Source organism: Procambarus clarkii, chromosome 56 (assembly GCF_040958095.1).
Source record: "Procambarus clarkii isolate CNS0578487 chromosome 56, FALCON_Pclarkii_2.0, whole genome shotgun sequence".
Taxonomy (NCBI): domain Eukaryota; kingdom Metazoa; phylum Arthropoda; class Malacostraca; order Decapoda; family Cambaridae; genus Procambarus; species Procambarus clarkii.
This window is the reverse complement of record NC_091205.1, coordinates 17,361,288-17,380,358: the sequence shown is the minus strand read 5'-3', so window position 1 is coordinate 17,380,358 and position 19,071 is coordinate 17,361,288. Positions and strand designations below refer to the sequence as shown.

Genomic DNA, 19,071 nt, shown 5'->3' with positions numbered 1-19,071 from the left:
TGATAAAGCCCTAACCTGGTCCCTAATCATCAAAACAACCTAAAAAGACAAAGAAAATAGAGTTTGAAATCTGTGAACAAATTATCCCCAAAAAATTCAAAGTTCCAAGTTTTGCCAGTTGTAGTTGAATTATTTGTTGACCAATTACAGTTTATCTTTACATAGTTAACCCTTAAGCTGCTAAGGGGTCCCGAGGAGATTTACATCCCTGTGCGCAAGAAAAAAAATTAAAAAAATATTATTTCATTTTCTAAAAATGTTAATTTGTGTTCCCAGAGCAAGGAGGGAAAAAAATCGTAGGTGACATATTTTGGGTGCAATAGGCCGAGGAAGTCTGGCAAAATGTGGGCGTAGACAGAGCAGTCATCAGAGGCGGTCAGCGTCACCCGAGCTGTCAAGCCGGAGTTGCCACAAAAATATTATTACTTAATTATTTCAATGTCTCTGATTGATTTTTTCTTAGTTTTTTTTTTTGCAGTAATATTATTCAATAGTGTGTAGTGTGATAGATTTATATAATAAAATGTGTGACTCAATCGCTATACTCAAAAGTATTGTGTTCATATTAGTGATTCAATTATTACGTTCATAAAGCAATAAACAAATAGTTTTGCAGTTATTACACTATATACACACACATTATATGTAAGTATCTACATGTTTTGTTTACCAAAACTGTACAACTAAATTGATATAGATAGTTCAAGCACTAAGAGACATCGCTACACACACAGCTGGCGGCTGCCTCCTTCACTCATTCAAGGTCAGGCGCACTAAAATGTTTCCCCCAACAATACTGTTTGTAGCGTTATTACACTATATACACACACATTATATATAAGTATCTACATGCTGTATGCACCGTAACTGTACACTTAAGCTTGTAGGGTGCCCAAAGACCATAGTGGCCTACACAGCTAGACAAGTCATGCAGACGACGCCACCTCCGGCACTCAAATGGCTCCTCCCAACATAATCCTTTTGCTGTTACAGTATTACACTAATACACACATTATATATAAGTATCTACATTTGTGTTCACCATAGAGAACCACTGACCTGGTATGGGGAATGCAGACAATAACAGGTGGCCACACAGTCAGTAATCTCCTTATTTTTTTTTTATTATTTTTTTTTTTGCTCTAGTTTTGCATGAATATCCCTGCAAAAAATCCCTATCCCTGTCAACCTTCCTCAGCTGCCACCAGGTGGCTACACCATACAGTACATACAACAGGGCTTCCTGGCCCAATTTTACTGTACATGAACATTACATGTCTAAATATATACTAAAAAGCTTAGAAACATAATATTTCTTATAAATTCCTGAAGGTATGATAAAATAAATGGAGAAGATTACATAAACAGACCAGTTTTATCAAAATAGCAAGAAATACTAAAAAATAATTGTGGAAACCAAAGAGAAATTAAGAAGTGTGGAGAGCAAGGGAAGCAAAAGCAGATCCCATTGGTCTTCAAGCTCAAGCCAAGATATAGGACAGAAAATGGGGGATGCTTCTTCATCCATGGGGGTAATAAACACATGGAGCTGCCTATCCTCCAAAACCGTAAATATCTAGACATTACTTTAGTTCAAATCCATTTGGATAAAATAATAAGAAAAATAGGGAGAAATTTGACAAGCCACCCACTTCCTGTTCCCTTCGAGACCACTAGTGTGTTGGTGGCCCTCATGTTATTTTATCTACGAGAGAGAATGTGTGAAAGAGTCCAATGTTTGAGGCCAGATGCTTGGGGCTAGCCTCACCCAATTTTGCAGGGTGAATGGTCCGGGATACAAGACAGACACAGGCTAGTCTGGGTCACCGACTTCACTGCCACACTGACAAATGCTGGGCTCAAACCCAAGCCCCCCTGTGCGATTTTTATGAAGTTAGAAATGAAATACTTGTAGTGGATGTATTTTCTAGAATTTACAAGTTACAATGGCTGTTTCCATCCACCCTCAGACCAAGTCCATTCCATCCAGTTGTCAACCCCAAAAATGCATTTATCAAGCTGTTCATTCAAAATAGAAATTTTCCTAAATATAAATTAATATTGTTATATAGTATTAGCATACTGTGCATATTTAGGCATTTGTTATGTTAGGTGTTTATGTTCTGTTGGTGATTATGTGTATTTGTAGTACATGGGTGGGACATTTACAGCATTGTGGTTCGAACAAAAGTCATTAGTGAAGTACTTGTTTGAGAAGTGTTCGAACTTCATTAGTTGTGAGGCGTGTGTAAACCATTTAAATTCATAAACAAAATGGACTTTGGCCATTGTTTATGAGGATGAGCTGGCTGTTTACCTATGCATTTTCATGATTTACTCAAAAACGATGAACTGAATTAATTTGATTTACAGTGATGGAAATAGTAAGGAAGATGGTTACAGTGATGAAGATAATGAGTTGTGAAGATCTCCGTGGTGTAGTGGTAAGACACTCGCCTGGCGTTCCGCGAGCGCTATGTCATGGGTTCGTATCCTGGCCGGGGAGGATTTACTGGGCGCAATTCCTTAACTGCTAGCCTCTGTTTAACGCAACAGTAAAATGTGTACTTGGATGAAAAAACGATTCTTCGCGGCAGGGGATCGTATTCCAGGGACCATAGGATTAAGGACTTGCCCGAAACTGCTACGCGTACTAGTGGCTGTACAAGAATGTAACAACTCTTGTATATATCTCAAAGATGCAAGATGATGGGAAGATGTGGAATATGATAAGTGATGGGGAGACGGAGGAAGGTTAATAGAGAGGGGAGACAAGGGGAATATGAAGGTAGAGGGGGGGCCCAGGGGGAAGATAAAGGTAAAGGGGGGACAAGCAGAAGATGAAGGGAGAGGGGTGACAAGAGGAATTTGAAGAGAGGAAGGACAAGTGGAAGATGAAGGTATAAGGGGGACTAGGGGAAGATGAAGGGAGAGGGGGAAGATGAAGGGAGAGGGGGGACAGGGGGAAGATGAAGGGAGAAGGGGGACAGGGGGAAGATGAAGGGAGAAGGGGGACAGGGGGAAGATGAAGGGAGAGGGAGGACAGGGGGGAAGATGAAGGGAGAGGGAGGACAGGGGGAAGATGAAGGGAGAAGGGGGACAGGGGGAAGATGAAGGGAGAAGGGGGAAGATGAAGGGAGAGGGAGGACAGGGGGAAGATGAAGGGAGAGGGAGGACAGGGGGGAAGATGAAGGGAGAGGGGGCACAGGGGGAAGATGAAGGGAGAGGGAGGACAGGGGGAAGATGAAGGGAGAGGAAGGACAGGGGGAAGATGAAGGGAGAGGGGGGACAGGGGGAAGATGAAGGGAGAGGGAGGACAGGGGGAAGATGAAGGGAGAGGGAGGACAGGGGGAAGATAAAGGGAGAGGGAGGACAAGGGGAAGATAAAGGGAGAGGGAGGACAGGGGGAAGATAAAGGGAGAGGGAGGACAGGGGGAAGATGAAGGGAGAGGGGGGACAGGGGGAAGATAAAATGAGAGAGGGGAGAAAATGAAATAAGGGGAAGATGAAGGGAGAGAGGGGGGACTAAGGGAAGATGAAGGGAGAGAGGGGACAAGGGGAAGATGAAGGGAGAGAGGGGGGGACTAAGGGAAGATGAAGGGGAGAGAGGGGACAAGGGGAAGATGAAGGGAGAGAGGGGGACAAGGGGAAGGTGAAGGGAGAGAGGGGGCAAGGGGAAGATGAAGGGGAGAGAGGGAACAAGGGGAAGATAAAATGAGAGGGAACAAGGGGAAGATGAAGGGAGAGGGGGGCAAGGGGAAGGTGAAGGGAGAGAGGGGGGGGACTAAGGGAAGATGAAGGGGAGAGAGGGGACAAGGGGAAGATAAAATGAGAGGGGACAAGGGGAAGATGAAGGGAGAGGGGGGCAAGGGGAAGGTGAAGGGAGAGAGGGGGCAAGGGGAAGATGAAGGGAGAGAGGGGGACAAGGGGAAGGTGAAGGGGGAGAGGGGACAAAGGGAAGATAAAGGGGGAGAGGGGACAAAGGGAAGATAAAGGGAGAGAGGGGACAAGGGAAAGATGCAGGGAGAGACAGTGGGACATACTTACCTGGCACTTTGTTTAGCTGCTAAGAATGAAAGGAAATGCAATTTTATAAATCCACAAATTGATAAATTGCATACAAATTACACAAATTAATAATAATTACTAATTATTAATAATTTGTGTGTAATTTTTATGCAATTTATCTATTTTTGGATTTATAATAAAACCATTTCCTTTCATTCTGTACACTTCGTCATTCTCTCTCATTGCAGTGTGAACTACAGTTTACCTAGTGTATAACATATACATGTGCTTAACACTCATTTTCTAGTCCAATATCATTTAAACTTACAGTAGAATCTGAGCGTATCTTCAAGTCTGAAGAGGTAGGACTAGTAATCCTGGCAGTACGACTTCGTTTCACGTTAAGGTTCTTGACATGTTGTGGTAAACCAAAATTAGGGTAGTTGGTTGAGAAAACAGTGCTTCCAGAGTGTGGGTCAATTACCTTAAAACAAGTAGAGTAATACAAATAAAATGTCAGTATTTTATCCTTTAACACTCTTGTGAAACATTTTTAGTTTTTATTGTCATTTTTCTTTTTTATATTATAATTCAAACTATTTCTATATTTAATCCATGCAAAAGACAAGATTAATGGCTTACCTGGAAACTCTCAACACTGTGTATCTCAGTCTTGTCTGGTCCAACACTCAGCACTGGGGGGTTGTTGGAAGTTCTCAAGCTCAGCGACACCTGCCAACCAACCATAATTCACACTAACAATTGTTGATTTTTTTGCTTATGCCTCCAAATTACTGTATAGAAAATAGCTATTATTTCCCACAAATTTTCCTTTTATGCTGCTGGAGCCTTGAAGTATGGTGAGTATTACTGAGAGGTCATCAGAAACTTCAAAATGGTGGGTGGGAGTCCTGACGAGTCCCCAATATAGTTTGACCAAGTTTCCCCTACTATCTTTGCCGTCAGAAAAGCAAGGACATCAAGTCGCATTGCAACAGGTAGGGTAGGTCACAGTGAGCAGAGTTCTCTGTGGGAAAGAACAATGTCAAGTTTGAGTCACTGATGCCACCACTGCACATCAAATTGGGGCTGTTTGAAACAATTTGTCGCAGTTTAATTTGTTATAAGGAGTCAGCAGTTGAAGCTGACTTAGACTTCTTCCCTAAGCTGTCTGAGGCAATGGTTGAAGCTGGTGTCATTATTGAACCACATATAAAGAAGATCCTCGAGATACGAATCAAACCACACATATGATTTGATAATGGTTCAGGACAGACCAAACCGTCATCATTTCTCCATCCTCTGTCGTGTGGTTTGATCAAGATCCTAGAGAGCTAGGAATTCCCAACAAGCTGACTAGGAAGGAGAGAAAACTTGCTGGGCAATGTCAAGGCTGAAAGCTGAGAGATTGGTGATGAACTCTTGCACCATAATTGACTGCAGGATGCCCCTCAAAGCTCATGCTCATCTTAATCATTCAAGGAGAACAGGGATACAAGCTCAGAGGAACAAGGCGAGTACTTCTACAAGAATATACACTGACCTTAGAATATCCCTACCAGAGGCAGTACAACAAGAACATGACGGGTGACTACAGTTGGGGGCTGATTCGTGGAAGTGATTTACAGTACGTATAACTGTAAATCTTAAAAATACTCACTTCAAAATCTTTTGTGGTCATTTTTGTATAACTTTAGTATAAATATATGCCAATTTCGATTCATATGTTTTTTCTGACCATGTAAATGTAAAGACACAAATTTGCCCCACTTTCTCATTGGAATTAGGTAAATTTCAAAATAGGATTGTCCTGGTTACAAAAACAAAGTTTGAGGAGGAATAATGGCCTAATAGCCCTTTTCTATATTTCTTAGGCATAAGCAATTAGGAAATAACACTTACTACCCAGGAACAAGAACTCCATTGCACTGTAAATTCATAAACAAGCTCTACACCTCAATCTGCTATTAACCTCAAACCGCTAGGGGCCCAAATGGAATTCACACCCACAGGCGCAACAAAAAAAAAAAATTCCAAAAAATTCTTTCGTCTTATAGAAGTGTTCATTTTTGTTCCCTGATCACGGAAAAAATAACAAAAAAATCGTAGGTGGCATATTTTAGCCGCAATAGGGTAGGGAAGTGTGGCAAAAAAGGGGCGTTGGCAGAGCCTTCGCCAGATGAGGTCTACTCCGCCCGAGCTGTCAGACGGCAGTTGCCACAAATATATTATTACCTAATTATTTCAATGTCTCTGATTGATTTTTTCTTAGTTTTTTTGCAGTAATATTATTCCATACAGTGAATTGTGGTATATTTATATTATAAAATGTGTGAACCATCGCTGCACTCAAAATTATGGTGTGCATATTAGTGATTCAATTATTATGTTCATAAAACAATAAACAAATAGTTTTGCTGTTGTTACACTATATACACAGGTTATATATAAGTATTTACATGTTTTGTACACCATAACGAACTACTAAGTTCGTCTTGTGAGTCAAAAAGCAACGAGGAGTGACCGCCAAATACCAGCGAGCCACTCACTGCCACTCCCTCCCTCAACACCACCTCACTCACCCTCATTCACCTCCTACAATACTCTTTCTGTATTTATTCACTATACACAGACGTTATATATACGTATTTACATGTTTTGTTCATCATAACTGTACATCTAAGCTTGTATGGTGAGTAAAGGCCACAAAGACGTAGCTACTCACACAGTCAGCTGATCGGCGGCCGCCCTCAAGGCCAGACGCACTAATATTTGTCCTTCAACAATATTGTTTGTGGTGTTATTACGCTATACTGTATACACATATTATATATAAGTATCTACCTGTATTATTCACCATACCTGAACAAATAAGCTGGTATGGTGCCCAAAGACCATAGTGGCCATCAGTAAACACCATGCCAAGACGTGCAGACGACGCTCTTCCCTCACCAAAATGGCGGCTCCCAACCTACTCCTCTCGCTGTTATCACACTCTAAACACACGTTATATATATGTATCTACATTTGTGTTCACCATATCGAACCACTAAGCTGGTATGGTGAGTGCAGTCAATAAATGGTGGCCACACACAGTCAGAAGACGACGCCACAACCCTCCCTCGCACAGCCTTACGCCTCCCTCCATGGAGCACAGCGCTAAATATCACCACAAACCTGCTATTATCAGAATCCTGGTCAGTTTTATCACAGTCAGGGGGCTTCAGTAATACTATCACTGCTAAATAATAGCAGTATCATTTATATTATGGTATTTGTAGGCGATGCTGTGGTCACAAGCTGAACAGCGGTGCTGTGAGCTCGTGCTGCGTGCGCCAGCCTTGGTGGCTTGCTCAATACTGACGCTCTAACACCCAAGAATGTTGGCCTGGATTTTTTTTCTAGGTGGCATCTGGCAACTATCGGTCGTGGCTGTACTATAGCTGCCCCTATCCCAGGCGGGGCGTTTAAATTATAATAATAATAATAATAATTTTTATTTAGGCAAAGGTACATACATAAAGAGATTTTACAAAGTTTGTTGGCTTTATAGATAGAGCTAGTACATACAATGCCTAAAGCCACTATTACGCAAAGCGTTTCGGGCAGGTATAGCTATAAATAGTATTATAGCGCTAGACACGAAATCATATATAAATGATGTGCGCAATTTCGGTTTTGTCACTGATATCATTTATATATGATATGCGCGGTTTGAGGGTTAACACTTTCCGGCCCCCTTCGATGGTAAAAAAAAAAGCGGTATGTGCGCGCGGCGTTTTTGCCACGCAAGCGTAAAAACAAAAATGTGTATACTCTTTTTACTCTCCTGACCTTAGTTCTCGAGCTACGTATTTCATTTTGGTACCAACGTGTTCGCAATAAAATTCTCTAGAAGAACATCAGTAAAAAAAGTCACGAAACATATAGGGATACCAGCACCAAATAAATAACTACGAAGATGACTCGCCGTGAGCGCCCAACAGCAACAAAATGTTTTTACTCTTGGGATTGTTATCACCTCCACACTTGTCCTACAGCGTTAATTTTGGTATCAATGGACTCGCAATGAAATTCCCAACACGGTGATATGAATATAAGCATAGAATAATGAATGCGGCCCACCCGCAAGAGTGTGGGAAGTGGTGAAATTGTTACCCGGTATCGGTGACGGGACGACACACGGCACTTTGAAAGTTTATACTTACTGTATTTCACTCTCATGACATTATTATTCTATGTACGTCATTCATTTTTGTGTCAATGTGTTCGCAATAGAATGTTCTATGAGCCCGTAGGTAAAAAAGATCAACAAAGCGTAAGATAGAATAGCGCCAAATATAAAACAACGCTGGAACATATCAGTGAGTGTCAAACACACACGAAATGTTTTTACTTTTGTTATGTTTGTCAAGTTTATACTTGTTGCACACAGTTATTTTTTGTTGTACATTGATCGGAATAAAATTCCCTAAACAGACATATGCATATAATACATGATATGGGGAAAGCATTACCAGTATAAACGGCTAAAGTCACCCACCTGCAACCCGTTTGGGACATAATACCATTTGATCGAAGTGGTCCACACCTTTCATGAACTTATTGTACCATGCAGCCTAGTGGTGAGAAAGAGCCTCATGGCGCGCAGTTTGAAACAAGCCCAAAGTAAATCGGATAAAAATTGAATTTTATACAAATATTTTAAAAGAGGACATAAATTTATGTCCACCATGCGGGAGCGGGTAGGCGAAAAAGGACGCCGGGAGGAGTCCTGATCCGCAGAAAGTGTTAATTAATTTTAAGCTACAGTGTTACTTCCACTTACGAATTTATTCAGTTCCCAGAAATGGGTCATAACTCGGAAATTTGTAGCTTGATATGAATTTTCCCATAAAAAACCAGCGTTTTTTTTCTCCCCACAGAAAATTATTTAAAGCTTTTTTGTTCAAAGTTTAAGCTTTAATTGAAAAACTACCTATCACAAGTCACAGTATAAGCCTGAGTACTTTAAATATAGTTTCAGTAAACTGAGGTAATGACCTGGGAACGTTCAATTCCAGGGCATTTGATAATTTGGAATGCTGCTCATGGAAAATACTTTACACCCAATTGTATGAAGCTGTAGGGTGCTGCTGTGGGTGTTCTACTAGTGTGTGACACTTGATTCTGCATTTTTCCATGGTGTGGAAGATATGATGAATAGATGAAGTATATTTCAAATATTGTTCTCCCATTTCTTTCTGGATGATGCCTCCCTGCACTATGAAAATAGCAAATAGGGTAATGACATGTGTGTATATATTAACTCAGTACAGTATTATAAAATAAGGAACTATTCCTGATGTTACGGTATAAATTGTTAATTTAAGAAATTAATGAAAATGCTAGAAAACAAACCTTGCTGTTGTCTCCTTGAATAGAGAATGGTGTATCAGAGTAGCTGTAAATCAACCCATCTCTCTTGTATACGTTACCCAAGTCTGCACGGCCATAGAACTTAGTAGTACTGAGGAATGAGATAATACAAGTTATGCCTGCATTGTAATAGTCTTCTTCCCACTAAGTACAAGTCAATGAGAAAATACATGAACATTTACCAATAAGCAGGAGATAAAGGAAATTAGTTAAAAACTGGAAAGGAAAGACAGGACCATCTTAGACTGGAAAAAGATAAAAGAAGGTGGTTGAGAAGGTACTCACAAGGGGAAGATAACAGAAGAGAGGGTTGAAAAGGCACATACAATACACACAATAGTAAAAAGAGTACAAATAACTCAGATTCTCATAGTGCGTATATAATGGAGAAAAGGACGGGGGGGGGGGGGGGGTTTAAAATTAACTAATTACATTATGAGTAGAGTACTATACTGAGCATGTAAAAGTCATTATGAAAAGAAGGCATCAAACTCAGAAGACTATTTAGTTGTTAGCATCAGAGCATAAAGTTAACCTACACTTTATGCCAAAGGTAAAAAGGCAGAGAATGAAGGCAAACAAATACAATAGGCTACAGGATACAGTACAGTCAAGGTGCCTTCCATAAAATTTAATTTTTATTCGTATGTTCTCTTTGAAGATAATTTTCACAAGACCAATATTACTAACTGAACAAGGCAAGGCAATATTTGGTTTATTTAAAACAAATAATCATAACACTTTACCTCCATGCCATAAACTGCTAATATAACTCATGAATGGAGCTAGTTTTCTACTAAATAAATATTGATATTTTAAGTGTAGGATAATATTTTTATAAAATGCATGAATAGAATACTTTGAATGAATTTAATAAATTACATGAATTGTAATAATTACAGTAAAAGAGAAAAGTAGTTTAAGGTATTCCATTGGATGCTCACTGAGTTTCAGGAAGCAGCTCAATACTCTCCATGCCATAGCCAAGTCTGAGAACACCCATAGCGAAGAAAGTCAGGAGGAGGTTGCCAGATGCCAACAGCAGAAGTACGACCACCAGGCCCCAGAAGAAGCCACTCTCGCCATGGTGAGCCTCACTACGCTTGGGTGTAGTTTCTCGCTCACAGCTTTAGTTACACAGAGTACATATGAAATATAGAATATTAAGAATAGTATATAAAAAGCATAAGGTTTATTAATATAGTCAATGTAGGAGAGAATTGGTCTAGTTTGTAAACCAGACCAGTTCTGGTTTACAACCAACCAGTAAACATCTCTTCACCTTTCCCAGTGAATTTCAGAGAATATTCACTATGAGCAGGCAATTATCAGGAGAAAGCACAGCTGTTGGACCATAACAGTGCAGTAAGATGTGCCGAATTTGACACAGATTGACATTCATATCACTGAGAAGTCAGGACAAAGTTGTATACTTCAGAGAAAAATATTTTATTATAAAGAATCGCATAATCAGTTCCTTACTCGTTGCTAGACAAGGGCTACACAAACACACATCAACAGTCTTACTACATAAGTAACTAAGATAAGTTAACTAAGTTTATTGTTAAGTATGTACAATGCCTGGTACATGCATAACTGGCCGACCCCTCACAGTGTTCGAGAGAGAACTGGATAAGCACCTCCAAAGGATACCTGATCAACCAGGTTGTGACTCAGTACGTCAGGCTGCGAGCAGCCGCATCCAACAGCCTGGTTGATCAGTCCGGCAACCAGGAGGCCTGGTCGACGACCGGGCAGCGGGGACGCTATGCCCCGGAAGCACCTCAAGGTAACCTCAAGGTAAGGTATGCCTAAGCAGAAAAGGGAGGCACAGCTCACTCTGTGAGGTGTAGGGTAGTGTCCACAGTTAAGCTGTGTTGCCATACATGTTACAAATACTCAGTAATTTTTGTCCTCTTATTTGTCATTTAGTTGCTCCTTTGAACATGTGTTGCTTGCTGGTGGGCTGTAGACATTTATGATTATCAGTTTATCTTCCCGATTCCAGACCTGCAATGCCATTATGTCAACTTCTCGAGGGTTTTCGATTATTAACTCTTTTTACCTTCAGGTGATCTTTCACTGGCACTGGCACTCCTTCCCCCTTCCTAGTTTTCCTGTCACGTCTCCAAACTGAGACGTGACAGGAAATCCCTTAGGAATACGACCTCATTTAAAATATTTTCTTCAAGTTCTGTCACTGTTAGTGTGACTATCTGGGACCTTGAGCTGAATTATATCTTTTAGCTCCAGTATTTTTTTTATCTCACTCCAACTATGTTGATACAGTACAGTATATACAATTTTCAGGAACCTGTTCCCTTTCCCTTTGTCCTTTACTTCCCCTTCCTCTAATGATTTTGTTGCTTTGTTTTTATGTGTCACACAAGGAGTGTGTCGAGGTCTATATTTCACATAAAAACTTGTATACCTGAAGCATACCTGGAGAGGGTTCTGGGAGTTGTTCTACTCCCCGAGCCCAGCCTGAGGCCAGGCTTCAGTATCACAAAGGAAGTAACAGAATGTAAAATGGTGTTAACATGGTGCCAAGTATGTAGCGCGCCCCTTCGTCATATTAAGTGTTTCACGGAGTACTGTATCTCACTGTCCAGACCTTCTAACTGTTAAATAATGGTGCAAAAGCCTGTAGTATACATTTATTGAGAGTGTTTATATATTGATGAAAAATCTGGAATACATATTATATTTACTGTGAAAGAAAACATTTGTGTGGGCATAATTGTGACATAAATGAATGTGTGTATTGTACCTGGATGGGGTTCTGGGAGTTCTTCTACTCCCCAAGCCTGGCCCCGGACTATTCCCCAAGCCCGGCCCGGGGCCATGCTTGATTTCTGATAATTTGGTCCTCCAGGCTGTTGCTTGGAGCGGCCCGCAGGCCCATATATCCATTACAGCCTGGTTCGTCTGGTATTTCTTGCAAGAACTTGTCTAAGTGCCTCTTGAATACATCCACCTTTGTTCAGTCAATATTTCTAATGCTTGCTAGGAGGGTATTGAACAGCTGTGGACCTCTGATGTTCAGACAGTGCTATCTGATTGTGCCTATGGCCCCTCTAGTCCCCACTGGTTCTATTTTGCATTTCCTTCCATATCTTTCGCTACAGTATGTTGTTATTCTACTGTGCATATTTGGGACCTGGCCTCTTATAGATGTTTTATAATTACCTCTGTGATAATTAGTTTAGCTACCGTACTTGGTGTACTCCATACATGAGTATGGAGTGTACAAGTGGGTTGAGTGTGAGGGAAGATGAGGACTGGCCTGGTGGTGTACATGAGTATGGAGCATACAGGTGGGTATAGTGTGAGGGAAGATGAGGAATGAGCTGGTAGTGAGGGTGATTATCTTCGAGATGATTTCGGGGCTTAGCGTCCTCGCTGCCCACTCCTCGACTAGGCCTCCTTTTTGTTACACATCCCCAGGAAGCAGCCCATAGCAGCTGTCTAACTCCCAGGTACGTATTTACTGCTAGGTGAACAGGGCCTCAGGATGAAAAACTCTGCCCATTTGTTTCTGCCTCTGCCTTCCCGGCGAAGGCGGTGAAGTGCACTGTGAGGGAAGGAGTGAGGACTGACTTGATAGTGAGGGTAGTGGAGTGCGCTGTTGTAGTAAATTTGATTGGGCATGAACCCACTCTTTGACTTTGGCCGTGAACACTGTTTTGAACACTGGGACCTTCCAGCCCACTCTTTGCAGTGGCCTTGCGGCTCTATTTTCTTTGCCTTGTGGCATGTTTCTTCCGGCTATTTTCCTCCTGTTATGCCTTGTGGTGTTTGTGGGAAATTTGAGTATACTTCAGAAATATGCAGCATTTGATCATTCCCTAGGCTACCACCAACAACAGTCGACTAACACCCATGTTCGTAATCAACACTAGGTCAACAGAGGCAATGGTTGTTCCGAGACGTGCCCTGGTGGTGAAGGTGGTGAAGCGAGCTGTGAGGGAAAGTGTGAGGACTGACCTGGTGGTGAGGGTGGTGGACCGAGCAGTGAGGGAAGGTGTGAGGACTGACCTGGTGGTGAGGGTGGTGGACCGAGCTGTGAGGGTCGCCCGCTCTAGGGTGCTGGTCGCTAGTGATGTACTTTCTGCTAGCAGTGAAGCGGCAGCGGAGTCACCCATCTTCTGATCTAATTTGTTCTATCAAATGAGTTGAAATAACCAATAAATATTTATTACAACTGAAGAGTGTTATCAGTAGTTGTATATAATAAATGTGATAATGCAAATAAATAAATGAATAAATGCTTAATGTGATCAATACAAACCCAAGCTCTAAAAATGGGGGAATTTAACGAGACAATATATTGGGTAAATCTATCACAAGCAGAAGGAAAACAATTTCTTGACCTGGTGCAGGACTCCTTCTCATACAACAAGTGACAGAGCCCACTCCAGGTAACGGCATTACGTTAACATCAGAAGAGAGCATTGTTGATCGAATTCAGGTAGGAGGAAAGCTCACCCCCGTCATGTGATCACAATAGTCTAAGATGGAGTACAATTACAGAAACTCATGTAAAGGTCCAGGTGGATGACTTTCCTGATTACCATTGAGGAGACTATCAAGGAATGAGAGAGGAACTGCAAAACACCTTCTGGAAAGAGCTGATAGATGAACATGGCATGGAAGCATCATGGGGAAAATTTCAAGGTCATCACTGAACTCATTAAAAAATGTGACAAAAAGGAGAAAGAAAAGAGAGGGAGCTAGATGATTGACACAAGTAGTAAAAAAGAGCTTTGTTAACTAAGTGGACCCTCTTGAGAAGGTATGAATCCACAATGAACATCACTGATTATGAAATATATAAATTGGCATTAAATTCAGCCACCCAGGAAATCAGATCAGCCCAAAGGAACTACAAAAGAAAACTTGGCCAAAACATAAAGGAAGATTCAAATTCGTTCTATGTTTATATACCGATAAGTAGTAAAACCACAACAAAGGACTCTAGGACCCCTAAAAGATGAAACTAACCAAGTTATATTGGATGATAGAAGGGCAACAAACACTTTGAATGAATACTTTACATCAATGTTCTCACTAGAAAGATTGGATGACATCCCATTATCCACACAAATGTTTGAATATTTACAAGCTCATGGAGAGAGGCCTGAGAGAGAGAGAGAGAATCATTCACCATCTCATAGAGAACAATCTTGTAAAATTGACAACATTGTCTGCATACTCTAAGACTGGTCTCACGTAGGCAGCATAAGAGCCCTAAATGCCTCCTTGCTTATGTTTGTTTAAAATTAATCCTGTCTTACAAATCTGATCACATTTTTGGAAACGGTAACCGGCTATTCAAACAAGGGACTTTCGGTAGATGTAGTTCATATGGATTTTGCAAAAGCATTTGACAAGGTATCACTTTAAAGATTGGCAAGGAAACTACAGGCCCATGGATTAATTGGGAAAATACTAGAATGGATAAAACAATGGTTAAAACAAAGAAAACAAAGGGTCGGGCTAAATGGGAATGAATTTAACTGAAGAAATGTGGTGAGTGGGGTACCACAGGGGTCCATCTTGGGGCCAACACTTTTTATCATATACTGTACATCAACGATATAGATGAAAATATTAATTCATTGTAATATTAATTACACACCACATCAAATTTGCAGAGGACACTAAAATTTATGGTACAGTGGGAAGTAAAAATGACATTCAGGCTTTAGAAAGAGCTCTACATAAACTCCATAAATGGTCAAAAGACTGGAAAATTATTTTTGATATAGCTAAATGCAAGATCTTGCATGTGGGACTAACAATCCTCGTCACAACTCCCAAATTAATAGCATTACCTTGCAGCAGATGATTAAGAAAAGGACCTTGGAGTCAGAATTCATCATTCACTAAAAGTTGTACAACAAGTGGGAATGGCAGTAAAAAGAAAGAAACCCAAACCCAGGAAAAATCAAGCGTGCCTTCACCTTCAAGGAAAACAAGTAATCGTTCAATTTTATAAGTCTCTGGTGCGCCCCCACCTGGATTAATGCATCCAAGCATGGAGACCTCATCTTCAGAAGGATATAACTGCTCCGGAGAAGGTGCAACATCGGGCAACAAAAATCATACCAGAGCTAAGTTATCTCTTGTATCAGGAACGGTTGAGTGCCACAGGACTAACAACACTGTAAACCGGGCATGACAGGGTGGATCTCATTGAAACCTTTATAATACTGAACAATTTGGAGGATGTTGATTCGGACAATTTCTTCAAAAGGTCAGATGTATTGCAGACAAGGAGCAACTGGTCCGTAGAATTCCCCAAATCTACCCAAATCCACCTAAATTTACCCAAATCCTCCTAGCATTACGTACGTAATGAAGAAATATGGTATATTTACTCACTATAATGTTGGTGATGAATGCAGAACATGATCAAACCTATTTTTACTCCGAAATAATCTAATTTCATAATGAAATTAGAAGTAAATCTGTAGCAGGTGACGACATATGAAGTCGACAGTCCAAGCGACAACATTGTGGAGCGACTTACCCAAGATATATGGTCGCTTAGAGTGTGTTTGTTGGCATATCACCCTCCTGTACATAGTGATCCAGTCGTCGCATTTCTTTGTTCAAATTGTTGCAAATTAAATTGGTGATATTAACAAGTAGAATGCATATTTGTAATAATATCTTTCATAAATGGCTACAAAACATTTAATATTTATTAAAAAAAAAACGTGTTTGGAAGTTAAATCAACTGCACAGGACTATAATTTTGTTATATAGATACTAACGTTATTCGTTGGTATGCGTTCGCTACTTAACCCTTTAACTGCGCAACGTGCCTGCAGGCCCAGGTCTGGGGTGCGCTACACGCCTCCAGGTATTTGTATTTTTCACGTTCCATTCAAAACTTCCGCGGCTACATGGGGTTCACATCAGCTTCCTCAGGGCTCTTGTAAACAGACGCCATCTTTAAAAAAATCATGGTCCACATTCCCGGGTGTGAGAGCCTCAGTAGTGAGCGAGCATCCAAGGCTGGCGCTCGCAGCATGAGCGCACAGCACTGCTGTTCAGCATGTGACCACAGCATCGCCTAATAATGTCAAAATATATATATATATATATAACCTGTATTATTTAGCTATAATAGTATTATAGAAGAGCCTGAGTGTGATAATGACTGGGTACAATGTTCAAATATCAGTGATTCAATGCTATTCACGATGTTCACAGCACTAGCCACAGCACCACAGCATTATTTCGTCCATCTAGGAATCTTCAAACGACTTCTTAGGTTCCTTTTCAAAATAAACTTGCGGTCAATTATTCATTTACAGGAATTAGTGACCAGGACTGTGGTTATAATTAGCGTTGTGTGTAGTATTGTGAAAGGAGGAATTTTGGTGAGGGAGGGAGGGAGAGAATTGAGGTAGCCTCATTGTGAGTGACAACCACTCTTGTTTTGCTCACCATACTAGCTTCGTGGTTCGCTATGGGGAGCACACATGTATATGGGTATATACAGTGTGTATGTGTATATAGTGTAATAACAGCAACAGGAATATGTTCAGAGGAGCTATTTTGGTGAGGGAGGTGACGTCGTAATCGTAGCGTAGTCTGCTGTGTGATTTCTCATGCAGTGTATGGTGGCCACTGTACTATTTGGACACAATATTGGCTTACTTGCATAGTTCTGGTAAATAAAACATGTAGATAGGTATATATAACATGTGTAAATAGTGTAATAAAAACAATAACAGTATGGTGGGAGGAGCAGTATTGGCAAATACAATGTTGGAGGAGAGAGGGAGGGCTGGCTGGGTGTGGCAGCTCACACTCGCAGTGTTCTGAATGTGTTGATGGTGAATGTATATAGTGTGTGACAGTGTATAGTCTGTAAATAGATTGTATATATACATAAATTAGCATGATACATGGTAAATATGTGCAACATATGTGTACACAAGTGTCATGCATGTAACACAGTGTCCTCGGACAGTACGGACGTTTTACTGCCATTATGTAGTTTGTGTGTTCATTATACATAGGATTAGCACGTAAAAACAAATAAAATGTATTTGGAACTGTGCGCAAAAAATGAGCAAAAATATATTTGCGGCAACTCACGCGCCCCGCCCTGGGCGCCCTACTGGCCCCAGGAGCATACGTCACGGGCGAACGGGGAATGATTACGTCACGTGCCAACTTACGGACCCCATAGCAGCCAAAGAAAGTACAATTTCAAATTTTTTTTGACATACCAATACTGAGGGAAAGGTTTTTGACACTTTAAAAAAAAACAAAAGAATTTTTTCAAGGGAATTTATTTCCTGTGAACTGGGGAGGATGACATATTTGGAGGCGGCGCAGTTAAAGGGTTAAACTACTCGTGTCCTTTTCGCTCATAAAACACCGAACCCTACACGCTCTCTGATATATTGCTTAATTAATGGAGATCCACAAATAAACCTTATATTTGTATATGTTATCAAATAAGCAGAGATTTAATAGTTTTTGTGAACCCATGACAGAGATTATACCTCATTAGAGACGAAAGACATTCATATTTTAAACATGGTTTCTTGGCCGACGATGGGAACCTATCGATGGGAACTACGACCTTTCGAAGATCAATGTTAATTTATTCTAGATACTGTAATAAACGAAGTTTTCTGTCATCATAGAGACAGACATATAAGCTGCATGTTAATACTTTAGCATAAATATAACTGAAGTGAAAGTGAAGATATATGCCTTTTTATAGTTACTTGATGGCTAGCCCAGGGAGTGTGAAGGTTTGCTCACAAGCCAATCAATTGTGTAATTCATTTGCATACATGCAAAGTAACATTAAAGGTCTATATATCAGAATAAAGACAGATAAACAGTTAAACAGATAAAGACAGTTTTGACGTATACTTTACGTAAGGCCAAAAATCATCGTACTGTACTAGAAAATGGTAGCGGCTCGTGAAATTGACATACCGTCCTGTTTTGGGTCCTCTGGTAAGTTGGGATAAGGGCACTTTAATAAGCCAGTTTCTTAATGTTGGGAAACCTTAGGAGGATGGGCTCAATTTCTTTCTTTATTATGCACCCCATACCCATCCCATGGGCGGTGGTGTAAAGGATTACAGAGGCACATAATCAGTTCAGGAATTGAACCCTCTAGTTCGTTTAGCTAAGCAAATAACAATTTTAGACGCTAGTGGACTGAGAACAGATGCTTTCCCACCCACCGGGTTATAACCCCTCGGAACCGCCTACCCGCCCCCAGGCATACATGCTAAAACTCGGCTAAACTTTAAAATCCAACTTGATAAAAATCACCAGGACAAATGGGGGGGAAAGGAATACCGACAAGCCACCGGCTCCCTGTCCTCAAAGAGGCCACTAGTGTTAAGTGGCTTTGGTTAAGTTGTAAATTCAGGTAAATTAAAATTTTAGTGTCATTTTAAAAGTAAAAATAAGGTCAATATGTAACTTACATTATAATGAAGACTATAACTATGCATAAAACATCACAAATCCTAGCTCATTTGACGTTGAAATTAGTGGTGGTTATTTGCTTAGTAACAAGTTAACTGATAAACTTGTTGCAGAGTGTAGGGTTATCCCAGGTCCTCTACGCCCAAGTCGCAGTCACTTGTCTCA

General features: G+C 40.7%; 1 protein-coding gene across 1 annotated transcript in view; it reads right to left on the bottom strand.

Moving 5' to 3' along the window:
* Scgbeta (sarcoglycan beta) overlaps nucleotides 1–19,071 on the bottom strand; it is a 23,893-nt gene extending 4,822 nt beyond the window's left edge. Inside the window, exons 1-6 of the mRNA XM_045762703.2 lie at nucleotides 18,906–19,071; nucleotides 13,465–13,589; nucleotides 10,371–10,553; nucleotides 9,409–9,517; nucleotides 4,651–4,740; nucleotides 4,337–4,492 (exon numbers count right to left, since the gene is read on the bottom strand). Coding sequence (XP_045618659.1) covers nucleotides 4,337–4,492; nucleotides 4,651–4,740; nucleotides 9,409–9,517; nucleotides 10,371–10,553; nucleotides 13,465–13,589; nucleotides 18,906–18,932 — 690 coding nt within the window. The 5' untranslated portion in view covers nucleotides 18,933–19,071. The remainder of the gene's footprint in view (nucleotides 1–4,336; nucleotides 4,493–4,650; nucleotides 4,741–9,408; nucleotides 9,518–10,370; nucleotides 10,554–13,464; nucleotides 13,590–18,905) is intronic.